The sequence below is a fragment of the Pyrus communis genome, chromosome 17 (assembly GCF_963583255.1).
Source record: "Pyrus communis chromosome 17, drPyrComm1.1, whole genome shotgun sequence".
Classification (NCBI taxonomy): Eukaryota; Viridiplantae; Streptophyta; class Magnoliopsida; order Rosales; family Rosaceae; genus Pyrus; species Pyrus communis.
Window position 1 is genome coordinate 12,178,740 of NC_084819.1, and position 19,110 is coordinate 12,197,849.

Sequence of the window (19,110 nt, forward strand, 5' to 3'; positions counted from 1 at the left end):
GTAAAACAAAAGTTGACAAACACTGGAGTTGCTTAGGTCTATTGATGCTGTGTAAATTCTCTGATCCATTTGAAGATGTAGATAATACCATGAAGAAAGTGGACTATATTCTCGTGTAGATACTGTAACTGTAAAATTATTCCAATATTGTGCTTTCAACAGTGTGGATGTAGTTTAGAAACTGATTTTCACCTTTTCAAAGACAACAGTTTTGACGGGCACGTATATTTATTTCACAATAACTGATCATGTGTCTGGCATGCGATTACGATAAAACAACAAATTTCTAAAACATAGTGTCAACCATTCCGAAAAATTGAAAATCGTACCATATACCCTTTTGCAAATTAGAAGGAACTTACACCAAGTGGTTGGTTCATTGGCTCAAGGAAGCTAACATATCACTGCGGTGATACTCGAAGCCAATAACATAAAATCACATTCTTTAAAAACTTTATTATGTAAAATGACAGTGCATCATTAGTTTGAAATACTACCACATCAAATTCTGAATGTAAGTAAGTCCTTGCTTATCGGAGTTAAACCTACTCTTCAGCACCCAAAGTATGTGATACGACTTGAGCTTTGGCCTCGACTTGAAATGGAAAAAAATACATCACAACGCATCGAAATTATAAGAGCAAGTCCACCCGTTTTGTCATTACAAGGAGCCGGAGAAGGCTAAAGCAGTTACTATGGAGTTGCAAAGTCTTGCAATCACATTAGCTACAAATGTGATTAATCATGTGCTCAGGAGAAGTAATCAAGCGTCAAGTGACCTCTTAATCAAGTGTTAGTGAGATAATATGGTCTGTCTCTGGTGTAGGCACCTGGTGGCTACCATTACTGGCTGGCAGGGAGCCTTCACCTTTCCGTACCTTTCAATGGCCATGGCATGCGGAACCCCGTCAGGGGAAGGTTATGGGAGGTTAGATTCGACTCTCCTATTGCACGTGTGTCAGGCGAAAACAACAAAACTAATACATGTGTGATTTAATCAGCACGAATTCCTCAAGATGATTGATTGTTTCTAACGTAACCCAAATTCAAAAACTTAAAATCTAGGAGGAGCTGAGAGTATTAATCTCACGTCAGAAAAATAAGAAACTTTGTATATGTGCTTATAAGAAATCCATTTACCTACAACTTTCGTTGTATGAAAAATGTTGCTTATTATTATCATCTAAGAAGCGATTAAACCATTCAAGGCTACAAACCTCAATTCAAGTCTTAGCAGTGACTCTACAACATAAACGGTTATTTGTGACGTAAATAAGATCAAAGATAAAGAAAATTTAGGCAAAAAAAAAAATATATATTTCTCAGCTAGATGAGCGTCGTGTTTTCAAAATAACTATTATTATCAACTCAGAAAGTATTGTAATGCTAAAAAGTAGAGAGGTCTAGACCAAATAAAGAAGATAGGACATATGCTGGCATCCATGCAAAGACGTGTTTGAAGATGTTTTTGTTCATCAAAATTTTCACTTAATTACGTGTTAGTTGATACTTACAAAGATGACGACGAGGTTAAAATCTCCAACATTTTGACTAGGTCAGATAACGATATGCACGTATAAATTATTAATGAAAAACTGGGTTTGTCCAGACACAAATAAAACGAATAAAATTAATGAAAAACTTGTTTTCAAATTCAAGTATAGCTTTTGCAGAGGTGTTAGTGGTTGTTGCAGAAAAATAACATAATTAATTGGCATATAAACATGAGATGCATTATTTATGAAACAAGTTTGTTCCTGAAAATCCAAAACAAAGCATGTTTCTCAATTAAAAAAAAAGGAAGAAAAACAATAGTTAGTAAACTAAATCAAATTAATGTTTAAAAAAGTTATTATTTTCCTTAGATCTCATATTCCACATGGTCATTATCATAGAACATAAACATGTATAAAAAAAGGAAGCACAACAAATATGAGAAAAAGAAAGCACAAACTTAAAGAGTTAGAATATCTTCGATAGAATATATAAATATGACTATTTAAATACATATCTGTTACTAAAAAGGTAATTTTAAAGCTACTTGAGAGAGAGAGAGAGAGAGAGAGAGAGAGAGAGAGAGAGAGAGAGAGAGAGAGAGAGAGAGAGAGAGAGAGAGAGAGAGAGATTTTAATAATAAAGTAAAAATAACGTTTGAAGAGTCTATAGATTTAGAGAGTGAAATGAGGGTCCCCAAATTTGAAAACTAGGTTTGTTAACTCTGTTGGGCCAGTGAAATCCCACCTAAAAAATAATGTTTGTTGACTTTCTCGGATATCAATATCTCATGCTAATAGTTATTTCTTAGAGATTAGATTTTGGCATTAGAGCTTGTATTTTCATTTGAGAAATAGTGAGAAGATTTTCCCGAAAGTAGAATTCTCTACCGTCTTATATTTTTGGCATAATATTTTATAATATTGGCATGAGAATTGTATTAAATACATAACGTGAAGTAGAGTTTACAGAGAATTTCACTTTCGAAAAAATCTATTTCTCCTTTCATTTTCTGAACACTGTTTCAAAAGATGGGGGGATATTCTTTTCATTGAAACTGCCAAATGAAATCTCAATAAAAGCAGGAGGCTTTCTTGTGTTCTGATCTGTCAACATCTTCATCTTGTACTACTTATGGTGGTGGCAAACTAGTCTAAGAAAACGTTTGAAGATCCAAATTCAAGGTATTTTCAAGGGTGGAGTGGATGTAGACCAAGAAAACGTACAGTCATGGGGTTTTGTTTGTATGAGCATTGTCATCCACCAATCACGCTCTACAGTCATTGCATTATATATGTCTTGATTGCAAGTCTTGGAGCGCATTATAAACAAGCTATCTAGGGCATGTTTGAGAGTATTTAGCACTTCTTTAATCTAGAATCACTTTTAATTTTCGTTGTAAAATGTAATTAGAAGTGTTTTTAATTGTTAAAAAGCATTTAGCCGTTCGAGAAGCAATCTCGAACAAGCCCTGAAAGTCTTTTCATACACTCAATACTGCACTAAAATGAAAAGACAAAAAAAGACAACAAAATAAGTTATTGACACTGTTTGACAAAAAACCGTTTCTTACAAAATTGGTTCTAAAGGGGCTCTTGGGCATGTTCGGGATTGTATTTTTTATATAAATTTCAGTGTCATTTTTTGCTCACTCTCATTAATTACAGTTAGATTAGTTTAAATTAAAATTCGTACTTTAAATTAATTAAACCAAATTAATCTAAAGGCAAATAACCTGGGATGTGAGCATCAGCCCCACTTTAGAGGGGTGAGCAAAGTTGCACTCCTAAAAGAACTCCATCCTTTCAGAACAAATAGGCATTTGAAACTTATTGTATTACATAGAAAAACCACTACTTGGTATAACTTCCATGCATGTTTTATCTATTAAAATTGTACCGTAAAGTATAAACTCGGCGTGCATCTATATATTTTTTTTGGAAATCAACCGTGCACCTATATTATAATACATAAAAAAAAAAAATATTAGACACAATGTTTCAAGTACCGATTTAGTCTTTTTTTTTTTTTTTTTTTTTTTTTCCAGATAACTCCGTTAGAATTTTTTTCCCTTAAACCCTTTTGTTTAGACAACTTTGGACAAAATTCTAGTGGAGTTACCAAAAATACCATTGCTCCACGATGTGACAATTTTAGAAATCAACGCTCACAGATGTTTAGTTCATAAACCAAAGTTTTAATTCAACTAAAGTTCAAGAACCAATAGTCTAATTTTCTATTCATTATGTGTTAACGTTAAGCATAATGTGTGCGCACACACACGAGACACTCATAAAATTGTGATTAGAATCTATTGAAACTACAAACTCGAGCCCATATAACCTACAGTTAGATGTTCTGTAGCCCTAGATATACGAAGAATAATACATATTGGTCAGTTTGTGTGGCTACTCGGGCTAGGAAAAAAAGGTTAATAAGTTTTTAGGAGTTTTAACGAAATATTTCTGATACTGTTCATATTTAATGAAAAACCATATTTTTACTTTTTTTTTTCTGGTACTATTTATTATATTTTTATTTACCATTTTTTATTAAAACTAGAATTTTTTTAAACTCTTCGCTAGTTTTCTTTAAGTTTTTCCTTTACGCGTACTTGTTATTGGAAGCATTTCAAGATAGAAGTGCAAAGAAAAAGGAAATAGAATTTGCTATTTATTACAATTATTTATGCATTATTCAAACTTTTCAACTTTTTAAATTTTAAATGAACGTTAACGAAAAGGTTTTGATATTGTTTAGTTTGGACTTGGATCCTCTCCTGAGCCCAAGGAGAGGATCCTCCTAACCAAATAACTTGGACCATTGAATTTTCATCCAACGGCTACAAACAGAGGAATCTCTTTAAAGTTATAATAATTATAGACGTTGAATTTTCATCCAACGGCCCAAGTTTTTTGGTCAGGAGGATCCTCTCCTTGGGCTCAAGAGAGGATCCAAATCCGTTTATTTTAACGAAAAATTATATTTTTATACTAAAAAATCAATTCTGATACTATTCACTTTATTTTTTATTTTGTCTTTATCGTTAAAACTCAAAGTTTCCAAACTTTTTGATTAGTTTTTCTTTCTTTTAAAAAGTGCCCTGTCACTTCCTTCGCCAAGCTCTCCTCCCCATAATTAAGCTTAACCATCTTCACACACAGAGAATCTACTATCTAGAGAGAGAAACTAGAGAGAGAGAGAGAAAAGGGTCAGATGCGATGGCCAGAAGCCAAGCTCCAGGTGATCATAGTTCAGATGAAGACTACATAGACATGGAAGTGAGCTCTTCCTCCAACTTCTTGTGCTATTCCATCAGCTCTCCACCACAAACCAGAGAGTTTGAGTTCCAGATGTCCTCACTTTGTCAAGACAAAGAAACCACAAATTCCCCAGCTGATGACCTCTTCTACAAAGGTAAGCTCCTCCCGCTCCACCTCCCACCTCGCCTGCAAATGGTCCAAAAGATCCTCCAAACCTCCAACAACAAAACACAGGAAGCCATTGACGAAAGCTTTACCAAAAGGGAAAGCTCCAGTATCCCATTGGACCAGTCCTACAATATCGCCCCCTCAGAGTCCTGCAGGGTCAGCAGTGAACTCAACTCAGATGAGTACATCTCCGAATGGACGGCTGACATGTGTGTGAATTTCATTGGTGGGCACAATGATCATCAAAAGAAATCTTGGTCTACAAAGCTGAAGCAGATCAAGCAGTCCTCATTGGGTCAAAAGCTCAAGGCTTCAAGGGCATATGTGAAGTCCCTGTTCAGAAAAACCACCTGTGCGGATGACTACAACTCATGTGCCGAAGCAGAAGCAGAAAGTGGCTCAAAAGTCAGAGACTTTTGCTCCAACAAGTACATGAAAGTGGCTGAGAAAACCCCATTTGGAAGAGTCGACGGTGGCAGATTCCAAATATCATCAACCACTCTCATGAAAAGCATTGGGAAAGAAATGGCCGAGGAAAACTCAAACACCCACAGAAAATCTTTCTGTGGGGCAATTCAACATACAACTGCCCTGCAATCTCTGTGTTCACCTACATCTTCCTCCGTTTCTTCGTCTTCCTCGTCTTCTTTCTCCTTCAGCTCAAGTGGGTTCTCAGATTTGCAGCTGCTGAAGCGAAGTGCGAGTGCAAATTCAGAGCTTGAGAGCTCAATCGAGGGGGCAATTGCTCATTGCAAACAGTCCCAGCAGCTGTTGAGTTCAAGAATGCAGTTTGTGGGGGTGAAGAGATCTCACCAAGGTTCATCCAATAATCCTATGAGAGACGCACAGATGAATAATTTGATTGCATTATATGATTGAGATTTTGAGAATTTGAGATGGGTTTTCTCTGTTAATCTCTCTTTTAAATTTTCGGGGTCCAATAAATATGCAGTATGCAGTGTGATTGATGTACAGGCATCTGCTTTTTGCACGTTTTTTCAGCAGTGTTAGAGCGGAGACCTCGTTCTTGGGGTTTTCATTCACTTGAGGATTTAACCGTTCAAATCAAAAAGTTTAAGCCAACTCTCTCTGGTTCCCCAACTTTTATGGTACTTGAGAAGTTTTTATAGTCGTGATTGATTTCCACAATCCTTTGTTTGATTCTCGTTGTTACTTTTTGGATGATACATTATTGTTTTATTGAGTGCAAGTGTCCAGTGAGTCTGAGAAATAAAGTTGCAAAAAGCACTTGACGCTGTTCTGGCTGGATACTAGTGTTTAGGCGTGGATTTTTTTTTTAATTAGATTTATATAATATAGAAATAAATATCTACTTACATATAAAATAAATAATTGTATTATGATAAATAAATTGTATTATATAATAACATATAAATTATAAAGTATTATAATATATTAAAAACATAGGAAACAAGCATATACTGAGTGTTTATCTAAATATTCAACAAGTTTCTTACAATTTATTGAAAAACAAAATGCAAAATAAAAGTTATTTATTTTATGTTTAAGTGAGATTCGTGACTTAGGCGGGCTACGCGGGCCCTTAGATAGGTCTAGATGTCCTTTCTTAATTTTCAAACTTTTGGGAATTAATCGGGACGGTCGCCAGCTGCCTAACACCTAGGTGAGACCTAGGCAACGCTGGGCGGAAAATTTTTAGAACTTTTATTTTTTATTTTTTTATTTTTTATTTTTAAACTACTCTAATTTATGACACAAGAATTCAAATTTTAATGTAGGATGACGTGACACAATATGTTGACTAATTGCCATAATTCACATTGTATTTTATTTTTTTTTATTAAAATGCTTATATATCACTATTTAGATTTTTTTGGAAATTCTCTAAGTAGAACGTCTAATCTTTTGCTCAATGACAAATTTTGTGCCAATAATGTAATAACACATTAAAAGTTTACAACTGAAATGTTACGCACCAATGTTATCGACCCTTGTCAACATGTGCCACTTACTTGACACGGATTTACCATCATTGTAGCATTTTGTGTAAATAATAGGACATGTGAAAAATTTACACGAGTACTATTGATTCAAAATTTCAACAACCTGTTCTTTAACCAAAAAAAAGAAAAAAGAAAAAATTATATTCAAAGAAGACAATTGAAAACATTTGGAAGCATCTCCAAGAGATGCTGTAAAACAAACCCAAACTTTATTTTAAAGAGCCAAACTCAAAAAATTCATCTCCAAGAGATGGTGTAAAAGAGTTTCTATGATAGCAAAATGAACCGTCACTCTTTAAATTTGAAGTGCAACTATTTACTCGTTAAATATAAAAAATAATAAAACTCAATAGTGGACCCTTGAGCAAGGTGAAAAGAAAGAGAAAAAGTAGTTTAAAAAATGAGTGAGTTGATTTTGAATTGTTAATATTAAAATATCTTAAAGTTTGTTAAAAAAGAACGTTGATAGAGATGAAAAGTTAAACTGAGTAACTAAAATAGTTTTTTAATTATTCACTTGCTAGTTTAACAAAAATTTAAAGGGAATTTTAACGAAAAGCTCCCGGTATTGTTCATTTTAACGAAAAACCACATTTTGACACTAAAAAGTCAATTATGGTACTATTCACTTTTCTCTTTATTTAGTCATTATGGTTAAAACTCAAAGTTTTCAATTATTTTTCATTAGTTTTCAAAATTTTAAAACTTCTCTTTAAGCACAATTAGTTAAAAAAAAGGGGTAAATTACACAAAACTACCTCAACTATTGGGTCGTTACAGTTTCATACCTCATCTTTAAAAAGTTTCAATGTCATACCATATCTTCGAATTTGTTGCAATGTCATACCTTTTGTCAGTTGTCTGTCAATTCTTCCGTTAAATGATGAAGTGGCTTGTGATGTGACACACTTTCTATTAAAAAACTAATAAAATATTATTAAAAACTAAAAAAAAAACTTTAAATATTTTGTAATTATTAAAATAATAATTAATTAAAGAAAAGTTATTAAAAAAAAAAAAACCCACCCCATGTTCATCTTCCCCCGGCGCCTACTGCAACCCAGAAAGAAAGAAGAAGAAACAAAAAAAAAAAAAAAAAACCCATCTTCATCTTCCCCGACCCCCCCCCCTTCCCTGCAACCCATCCATTTCTTCCTCCTCCCGTCTTCCCCTTCCCTCCTCCTCCGCACCCACCCTTGCACCCACTACCTACAACCCATAAAAAAAAAAAACCATCTTCATCTTCCCCAATCCCCCTTTCCCTACAACCCAGATCCCATCTTCCGCTGATTCCGCGGGTGGAGAAATTGGGCATGGAGAAAATGGGGGGGGGGGGGGGGAATGGGTGTGGATTTGAGGAGTGGGGTGTGTAGAGGAGGGAAGAGGGTGGGTGCCGAGGAGGAGGGAAGGGGAAGATGGGAGGGGGAAGAAAGGGGTGGGTTGCAGGGAAGGGGGTCGGGGAAGATGAAGATGGGTTTTCTTCTTCTTCTTCTTCTTCTTCTTCTTCTTCTTCTTTCTTTCTAGGGGGTGGGGGGAGAAGGGGGGGGGGGGGGGAAGACGAACATGAGTGGGTTTTTTTCTTTTCTTTTTTTAATATTTAAAAAATATTAAATGATTTTTTTTTAATTTTTAATAATATTTTTTTAGTTTTTTTTAATAGAAAGTGTGTTAAACCACAAATCACGTCAACATTTAATAGAGGAATTAAGAAACAACTGACGGAAGGTATGAAATTGTAATAAATTCGTAGATGATGTATGATATTGAAACTTTTAAATACGAGGTATGAAACTATTCATGACTAATAGTTGAGGTAGTTCTGTGTAATTTACCCTAAAAAAAAAAAAAGAAAGAAAGGAAACCAAATGGAAACCTTTTCTCTGTGAAGGTGACTCAAACTTCTCTAGTGGTTTAGGGCACGGGAAAGCTAGCCTAGGGACTTTGTGGAGACTAGTAGCTACCTAGCTTTTGTAATAAGCTGCTTTTCCCATGAACCAGATTCTCAATAACTGTTTGAGCTTTACTTTCACCCAAAAGCACTGTGGGCGACATTTGTCTGCGCTGTGCGGTGCATTAAAGTTAGTAGCACGTCATCCTTTTATCTTTCCTCTGTCAATTGTTGTTATTAAGGAGAATTTCCCAAACAATAGGTGGTCTCATTCTCTAGGGTTAAGGATTTTCTGGGGACTCGGTTTTTGTTGGAAGGTTTTGCATGTCGGTTGCTAAATTGCCAAAACTAGGAGAAAGATTAGCATGAAACGAGGATTACAAAATGATAAGTGTTTCAAACTAATTATACATGACATAAGAGAGTTAAAAAAACATGACGATGAGTGACAGGTTTGTGTCTGACACCACTACTTTGGTGTCCCCATTTTACACAAGTCTTTCTAAAAAAACTAAGGTGCCTCAAGTCGAGTTTTTCTACTATGCGTTAATGTATAGGTAGTACATAAAAATATTTTAGATGAAATCATCATAGCTGACGGCCTAAATAATCCTACAATGCATATTGCATGTTGACAAATGAGTCTTCATAGTTTATTAAGGAGCAAATAATAAAATAATCATAGTATGGGTTAGGGTTTAAAATTGTCAACAAAAAATTGAGTTCCAAAAAAAACCACTCTATTTAATTGATTACCTTCATGTTAACATCAATATTAATTTTAGCAACAAAGAGGTTCCCAGTTTTCCTCTGCAGAGCATCCACAGACGCATGCTACATGTATCAGAAATGTTTTATAGATTTAACCAAACAAAATTTAAAAGAATGCAACAGCAATGTCACACCAAAATTATTTTTAAGTCCAAAGAACTAAAAAAAGAATTGAATATGGCATTTTCTGGCTTAAAACATTTTAGTACAGTGGTGCTATCTACATATTCATTTTTTACCTTTTACACACAAATCTCAATTTTCGACTATCGAATCGAATGAATTGAAAAAGATCAATGGACAAAAATTAACAAAAATGTGTAAAAAAAAAAAAAAAAAAAAATTGTGAATAGCACTGCTCTTTTAGCAATCCCATTTCTCTTTCTTTTGGTTTTGACAAAACATCCATTTGAGAAACTGTCTGCTAGATTTTTCACATGACTGGGAAATACATACATTCATACAATCCAAGCACATATAACAAGAAACTCGGTTCCCCATGACAACATTGACATGTTTGTCTTTGAAAAAAAAAAGAGATTTTAGCTATCGTGTTGACTAGATCTCGTAACGAGAGAGATATACACAAGAAAATACAATCAATTTTCAAAATTCTTTCCAATACATGATTAGAAGAATAGGTCATAAGTTCTTTATACATATAGAAAGTATGACCCGCGTGTTGCTGTGGGAAATGTGACCTGCATGTTGTTGCAGAATTGAAAATTTTATGACATATTCTGGTTAAAACATATAAAAGATCATGTATGCAATGATTGTGGACCTAATAATCATGAACTCAACACCGAACACCTAAATGTCATCAAACCAAAGTAAAATTTCATTTAACTAAATTCTGAGCACTTTAGTTAAATATGAAGTTAAAAAAAAGTAGTTCAATTTGACTAAAATTACACAGAGGAAGGGAGATAGAAAGAAGAAACAGTTGCAGAAAGGTGTACAGTGACAGTGATCCTGCAAGTCAAATATGAAAAATGTTCAAAAGAATGTAAAAGCTCAAATTATCCCTAGAATCAACAGGTTAACAATGAAGAAACAAAATTCATATGTTTATATTGCTTGTCGCTTCACAATTCAGCATGGGAAAAAATGCAAGAAAAAAATATTGTTAAATATCTGCTGAATAACAGTGAATATGCATACTACGGAGAAAAAAAACTGTACAAACCCAAATCAACTAAGTTACAAAACAACTACATGTGCAAACAACGCAAATGGCTAATTAGACATAAGCCAACTAACTTCGAACTTAACCAAATCATAAAAGCAATCACAATCAAACTAACCTCTTCTTCCCATATGAAGTAGAAGATGTCTCCTGTTTTGCCTCAGTGAACAGCGCGCTTTTCACCCTCTACGCACAAAAAGAACACACTAAAAATGCTTAACAACATTACAAAAACTATACATACATGATTATATATGTATTTGAACATAAAGTATAAAGATTTACTAATAGATTCAAGCTTAAATTTAACAAAATAAGTAATTATGAATTGAAATCAAACTATATCATAGTTGTTAAAAAAAGCTTTTGACTAAATTTTACAAATAGAATGAAAACCTTGCTCTCTATCAACTAATCAATAGTTTGAACTGTGAAAAAAAAAATTTGATTTGAAAGCCTTCTTTACCAACTTAATGACGCATAAAATCATTAATTCCAAAATAAGCCAACTTTCAAAAACCCTAACACGTACGATATCACATTGCCAAAAACCTTAAACCCTTTACTGCAACAAACCTCAAAATGCCCAATAACAGTTCCAGATGGCACACACCAATTTTTATCATGAGAAAAAAGCAACCCCAAACCCAAATTAAGCATTTCATAAATCCTATTTACCAAAGTGATTTTTATTTTTTGAAAGGGAAGCTCACCAGTGCTATCATAGGTCTGAGCAGAGAGCGGTTCCAAAATTGCAAACAAAAGCCCCCAAAAGCACAAAAAAAATAAAAATAAAAATAAAAAAACAAAAAAAAACAAAAAGTCTCCTGCAACTAAAAACAAAACAAAATTAAACACCCACATACACAATCGGAGGCTACAAATCAAACCCCCAAAATCACATACAGAAAATTTGAATAGAATAACCATTTGTAAATCCAAAACCACAAAAAAGAAATTCAAACAAAAGAAAACTGCCAGATATTATCGATACTGTTGTAATAACACCAGAAAATACTAACAAAGATATTAATATTTTAATTTCATACCACTTGATACCATGATTCACCTCTCTTTTTGTATTTTAACAACAACCCTCTGCAGCTCATGTACACTGGCTTAGTGAGAATGTGCAGTGCAAAATATGCTCTCATCGATTTCAAGAAATCACAAAGTTTAAGCTTACATTTAATATGAAAAACTTAAAATTAACCAAAGAAACCCTAACATGGCTACACATGAAGCATATATAAACCAAGGCTATGTCATTTTTCACTGAACAAAAAAGAAAGAAAAATATACGGCGGAGACAAATATTATAAATCACATACAGTAATAACAAACATTTCAACTTTTTTTTATTAGTTTGAAACACACTATTTATAAAGATTGATAACACCCTATGAATAATAAAGATTGACATTTTTTTCGAAACCATGGTTGGTTTGAAACCCCACATCTAAACAGATTGTGAGTTTTTGTTAACGGAGGCAGTAGATCCAATGGAGGCAAACCTCTTGCTTTCACTGCAGCTGCCAAAGCTAGGTTATCTTCAACCCTCAGATCTCCCCTGAACTAAACCACACTGCAAGCACCAGCTGACATCTCCAAAATTATATTTTTTTCACCAACCAGCAAAGCCCGGCACCAATTTTTTCCTATCTTAAACATATGTTATACCATATGGAGATATATTATCCTTCTCTTCTCTCTCTCTCTCTCTCTCTTTAGGAGCACATCACCACGTATAACCTGAACTAACTCAATGCCTGCTTTGAGTAAATCCAAAATCTCACTTGCATACAAAGTACAACAATCCAACAAAGAAAAAGGTAAGAAAATCGTAAAACTCACCTAACTCAATACTTAGTTTGAGTAAATCCAAAATCTCACTTGCATACAAAGTACAACCATCCAAAAACAGAAAAGCTTCTTCTGACCACACACACACACACACACACACAAAATAAGGACACGAATGTCAGCACGGCGATTAAAGTAAGTTCTCTTACCAAATAACTGAAGTCAAATTGACACAGAAGCATATCAATGATGCATCGTCACAGGTACACAGTCAGCAACGTTTCTTTCCTGATCCAAACATAAACATGAATCAATTAAAAGCGTTAAAAATGAAATAACACTTCAATCTTAAAACTAAAAACCAAATGGTTATCAAACGGTCTCTAAAGGAATACACATTTTGGATTTATTAAATGAAATTTTTCAAAACCTTAAATTAAGTGAAACTAATATACAAATAAAGTGCATATATAGGGACCAGAGATCACTGAAAGCTATATGCTTAACAATCTTTTAAGCACCACAGTAAGTTAACAGTGTTAGAAGAAAAATATTATTGGAATTATTGAATGAACACATAACCGAACCCATTTTAGTCTTACATCGCCATTGTTTGCCCAAATAATTACCAGATTTCCAATTTCACGTCCCGATCCCGACATACGTCTAAGATCAACATGTGACGTCACCAAGTATCCGTATATCTAACATACCCCACCTCTGGGATACGTACAAGCATAGCTCAAAACTCGGATTTCATAGTAAATTTCGTATGCTTTATGGCTGCATCTAACCTCCTCGTTAGATTGCCTACGTACCCTAAATAGGGATCAAGCCATTTGTAGTTCACCATTTACTACACTCCGACGTTTATCATAGTACGTTCAAATCGGAAAGTATAGCATTCCTTAATAAATTATTAGAACTTAACAAGCATGAAATTACTAGGTTTAGGGTTACCCAACAAACCCACTTGACATTCAATGTTTCCATTCCATCCATCATATAAATCACTAAGTTTTCAACATGATACTTCCATCCACAACATGTAACATATCAAGCCAAATTGATAAACTAAAATAATCACAATAATAATCATATCCAACGTCATTCCACAATCCTATCAATTAATCAATTCATAAATCAAAGATGCATGATTTTAACATTTAACTACATTAATCAATCAATGAGATAACATATTATTCCACGAATTTAATTAAGGAACTCTATATAATTCCCTACTTGGATTATGAGTAATAACATGGTAAATCTAATTTATATTCACAAGGTCTATTGTGGGTAATTCCCATTTACTCGAATCTAGGGTTCTAGACTAACCTTATGGAAATAAGCAAAAGCAAGGATTCCTGACCACTCAACGGAACCAAAATATCAAGCGGTTTCTCGTAATCTACCATGAACTGTCACATGTATAATCAGTGCCTAAATCATAGGAATGGTGCACTGGGCAAATTAGAACTCAGATAAGCTACGAAGCTTGGGTGAATGATAATAATACAAGTATGTGATATTCAATAAAAAGAAAGGCCATCGATCATAGTTTATAAATCTCAAATATAAGTTTATATTTATGAAATCATAGTCAAGTCACTAAAAACTTTGAAGGAGTCACCTAGACATCCAACGGCTTTTCTAATTAAAACAACAAAGATTCTCAAAAACTGTTGTTCATAAATACATTAAAAACTAGGTTAGAGGGACGCAATCCGGCCAAAGCCTACATAAGTAACCAAACAGGAAGTGGCCCCACATAGGGAATTAACCAAGCAGAGCCACCCCTAAGAAACCATGTAGGTAGTGACCCCCAATCACGAGCAGAGTTGCTCCTACAAATCTGTTAGGCAATGATCGCCCATCGCAGATTAACCAAGCATGATCACCTCTAAGTATGTGTGGCTATAAGGATCGCCCATCACGGATTAACCAAGCACGATCCATAATATAGTATGGTCTCCTATCGCGGATTAACCAAGTAGGACCACTAGTGACCCCCAGTCGCGGATGAACCAAGCAGGGTCATAAGCAGTGATCACCCATCGTGGATTAACCAAGCATGATCACTCCTAAGTATATATGGCCAAAAGGATCGCCCATCGCTGATTAACCAAGCAGGACCATCCATGTACCACTACTACATGGTGTAGACTCGGTGTCACCTAACCCCGTGACACTAGGGTAACGACCCCCTACTAGCCCTCAAGTTTAACAAACTTTTCAATATGCACTTCAAATCACTTTTTCACAAATATTTCCAATCCATGAATCAAATTAAATTTAATAAAAATAGATCGATGGCCAATTATAAAAATCATATTTTAATAGAAAACACATTTATAACACCAAGTCATATCCACAAAGGATACTGATATAAGAAAACAGGGTAATAACCATATCACATATATTAAAGTCACTTACCGAGACAAGTCCATAAAGCCTCACTGAGTCTTTAATAATAATAATTTTAGTAATTCAAATGGTTCAGGACATGTTGACCAAAAGTCAACTCTCAGTCAACGATGGGGTCCACTCCCTAGCAATTTAATTTGAAGATCCACACATCGTATTTCAGACCTGTAACTTCCTAAGATCCACATTATGCTCATAGAACAACATACTAAAATCTCATCACGATCCGACGGTCAGATCTCCGCCAATCTCAAATTCAAGTGGGCCAAGTGGCGATCAGCAATTGGTTTTACAAACTTAAAAATTCAATTTGGGAAGATCCCTATGTCGGATTCCTGATCCATCAGTTCCTACTATCCTCAAATATTATATACTATTATATATTTAAGTTTGGTGCCAATCCAACGGTCGGATTGTCAATTCATATAATGACCTCGTGGGGGCCAACTAGGTGGTCAATTACAAAACTATACTAAAACAATGGAATTTCACTAAATGGATGTCAAATATGGAATCAGGGCATCAAAATTAGCCTAGGATGGTCAAGTGGAGTCTCGGTCCATGCGCCGCCGCACGCGGCGAACGGTCGCCCCAACCTGTCGGAAAATTCAATTATTTCTAAAAATTACCAAATTTCACAGAAATGTAGATCTTGATGAGTGGAATAAGTTTCATACTTGTGACTAAGCCTAATTTGGTCGGGAAAAGCTTCAATTTCCCTCGAACCTGCCGAAAACCTTAAAAAAGGTGTGCTTAAATTCGTCACTTCCTGTGCTCCACCGCCCTTAAACCTGCTTGAGCTTTGTTCCTGAGTTTTAGGGAAGCCTTTTGGTGGTGATTGTTGATGGAGTTACCTTTGGATTTGATGGATCACCGCCCTGAAGCCCGTTGCACCCACTGGTACATTTCTCCACAATCTCGAACCCAATCTTCTTGAATTTGGTGTGGAAATGGTAGAGAAAGGGTTGAGATGATGATTGGGAATGGTAGATCGGCCCAATTCGTCAAAAAAAAAAATGATGAATTTCGCCAAAGAAACACATGGGTCACGACTGGGTTGTGGGTCAAGGGGGAATTGGTTTGGTTCCCCTCATTCTCCACCTTTCTCCTTTTCCCCTTCTTTCCCTCTTTCTCATTGGCCGCTCCTTCCTCTCCCGTCTCCTAATTGGCCCCTTCGTTTCCCCTTATCTCTCATGTTCTCTTCTCTCATTTTCATCTCAGCTATCCCTTTTTCTCCTTTCTCTTCTTTTCCTTTCATCCCAGCCACACACTAGCACATCTCATGGCTCCAGAAAATTTGGAGAATTCTAAATGAGGGTCAAAATTACAAAAATGTCCCTAAATTTAAATGTTAATAACTCTTTCATTATAGATCCGTTTCACGAACAGTTTGCGCCTACGCGTTCATGTGATCGAGCTCTATTCGAAAATATAAATTGTGATCTCGAAAGGTGTACCGATTTTAGATAATTAATTTCCAAACTTCAAACTTCGTAACTAGTTTAATTAAAATCTAAATTCAAATAAATTAATATAAATTCTCGAAAAATAATATAAAATCTCAATAATGCAAATATGTAGATTATAGCAGTGAAAACCAGGAACGGGATTTCACATCCAAGTGATAGATCAAATATATAACTATTACTGTAATGCGCTACCATTTCAAATTATCATGCCAAGAGAAGGAAAAGGAACATTGTGAGGTGAAAAATATAAATGAGAGCATAGTAGAATTAACCATTTTGATGTTCCTGTTAATTATGTCTAAAAGAATGTCAGTGTCCAGTGCATTCTTTCTAATAATTGACACAAAAGAAATAAATATACAGCCATGTTCACGTAATTCGAAGAGGAACAACCATATACCTGAGTTTTTTCAAATGATTGGTCACCCTTTCCCCAAATCCCCTGAACATAAAATTCTCATGCACTCGTTTGTTCCATGTTCTGCCTTGCTCCCATTCAGATCTTTCTCTTTCTTCTAGTTGGAGACTCGAATTCAAGTAAAATAAAACATTCAAACAACTCAAATCAAACATTTAAACAACTCATCTCTCACTTGATTGATTGGTACCAAATGAAGGCCATTAATACTTATTTGTAATTTAATTAACAAAAAAAATTAAAAACGCTTGAATGAATTAACAAATCGGTGAGCAGCAGTATGTAGTTAATTAGTATTCTTGACAAATATATATTTGCTGCTTATCCAAGATATAATTCAATGTCGAATTGAAATCAACATTCATATGAACTAATTTAAACAATAAAAATAACGAACTGGATCATTTACCCAAGATATAAATCAACATCACCAACTGGCCTAAATTAAAAACTTACATTGGTGAAATATACAACCCAAAGGCAAAGTATTCCCTGCAGTTAATTCAAACGACATTGACAAAAAATTCCCAACAAAATCAAGATTCTTACAGCCAATAATATCATATTTTATAAACACACAAAACTCATCAAACAAAAAAGGGGTTAAGAAAAATACCCACTGATCTGATTTCTCCACAGCACATTAGTGGCAGCAAATGGCTGCACATTGTGTGCTTCATGGCTTGAAGTAGCAACCTTTGAACCCTTTTCAATTCAACAGAAATTACAGCAACAAAAACCTACAAAAGGGCTGTATAAGGCAATTAATAAAAAAAAAGGAAAAAAAAAACAAAGAGAGAATCACCAAATCCAATTTTCAATCACTTAAAATTAGATCGAGAGAAAGTATACTGTCGAGATAAAACTCACCAGGAAACCTTAGCTTTTCTGGGTAACATTTTATTCGAATTAAATTAAAAATTTGAAGAAGGTGAGAATCGTGACAGAGAACGAGAAAGAGAGAGGCGAAAGGAAAACAAAAACAGAAAATAAGTGGAAGCAGGAGGTCCAACGATGATCAAAATTCGGTCTCGAATTGAAAAAAAAAAATATGTGAGAGAGAGACAGAGAGAGAGAGAGAGAGCGAGAGACGAACCTGATTCGCTTGCGGAGGCTAGGGTTCTGGGGTTGAGAGAGAGCTCGAGAAATCTATGGAAGCAAATGGAAGAGCTTTGCTTTTCCACCTTACTTCCTTTCCCAGCTGACTAACATGCGTAAATTAAGCTTCATTCCCTTACCACCACGCATCTAGCATGGGCAAAATCAGCAATTTACTGCACGATCTAAAAGAATGCTAAATATTGTGAAGAAAATAAAGGGCAAATTTTTCTGGATGGATATCCCTTTCCTTTTCTGATCATCTAACTTTCACTTTCAAGTCTATTAGGAACATGTTTCGCCTTTCTCATCGGGCCTTGGCTTTAGGAGATTTTTTGGAATGTTCTTGGTAGGACACCTTTCAATTACCAACATCAAGAGATTTAGGGGATCCCATTAAACCTGTGAAACATTCCACATTCTCACTTAAGTTGGCAAGCGCAAGCCCAAACAAAGCAAACCTCCTTTTTCATTTTGGCTGATTTGATATTGAGTTGCCTTTCCTTTGCTACACTGTTGATTGTAACCAAAAACTGGATTTTAGTATATATAATTTCATGCTGGAAACTCATTCTTGGTGTGTTTGAGAAAATTACGTAACGCAAACTTGGAATTTGGAGAGGTGAGAGCCCTAAGAATCGCACAAGGGATTTAGCAAGTACTAATTTATTTTCTTTTTGGTAAATTTAGTAAGTACTAATTGTTCTTTCAGTCATTCTCCTCATAAATAATCGGACAGTACTTGGGTCAATTTGATCACCATCCTACGTGACCCATTAAATTTTAACACCCGTCAAATAAAATTCTCTCTCAAACTCCTACTATCTTCATAACCAAACACTATACATCTGCTATCTTCGTAACCAAACACTATCGTCTTCTTTCTCCCTTCCTGTCTATGTGCAGAAAACCCTCATCCCCCTCCATTCTCCACCTCGTCTTCTCCGGTGAGACCAACCCAATCCCTCACCTTGTCTTTTATCTTGTTTACCTCTTTTTAAGAGAAAATAAGGGGAAATGGTTGGTACCTATTGTGTTTTCACAAAGGGGTTTTATTTATTTATTTATTTATACTACAGTGATTTCTGCAATCCTATTTTTTCCCTAAGCACTCCATTATTCTGTTGGGAATTTTCT

General features: G+C 34.9%; 1 protein-coding gene and 1 long non-coding RNA gene across 2 annotated transcripts; one reads left to right on the forward strand and one right to left on the reverse strand.

Moving 5' to 3' along the window:
- Nucleotides 1–4,539: 4,539 nt before the first annotated feature.
- Nucleotides 4,540–6,124, forward strand: LOC137722370 (probable membrane-associated kinase regulator 4). The gene has a single exon (XM_068461356.1). The coding sequence runs from the start codon at nt 4,716–4,718 to the stop codon at nt 5,802–5,804; it is 1,089 nt and encodes a 362-aa protein (XP_068317457.1). The 5' UTR covers nt 4,540–4,715; the 3' UTR covers nt 5,805–6,124.
- A 5,614-nt stretch (nt 6,125–11,738) lies between these two features.
- Nucleotides 11,739–18,082, reverse strand: LOC137722371 (uncharacterized). The gene is made up of 3 exons (XR_011066757.1): nt 17,972–18,082; nt 16,858–17,615; nt 11,739–12,849 (listed from the first exon to the last, which is right to left on the reverse strand). It is a non-coding gene; the product is annotated as an uncharacterized lncRNA (long non-coding RNA).
- Between the last annotated feature and the right edge of the window lie 1,028 nt (nt 18,083–19,110).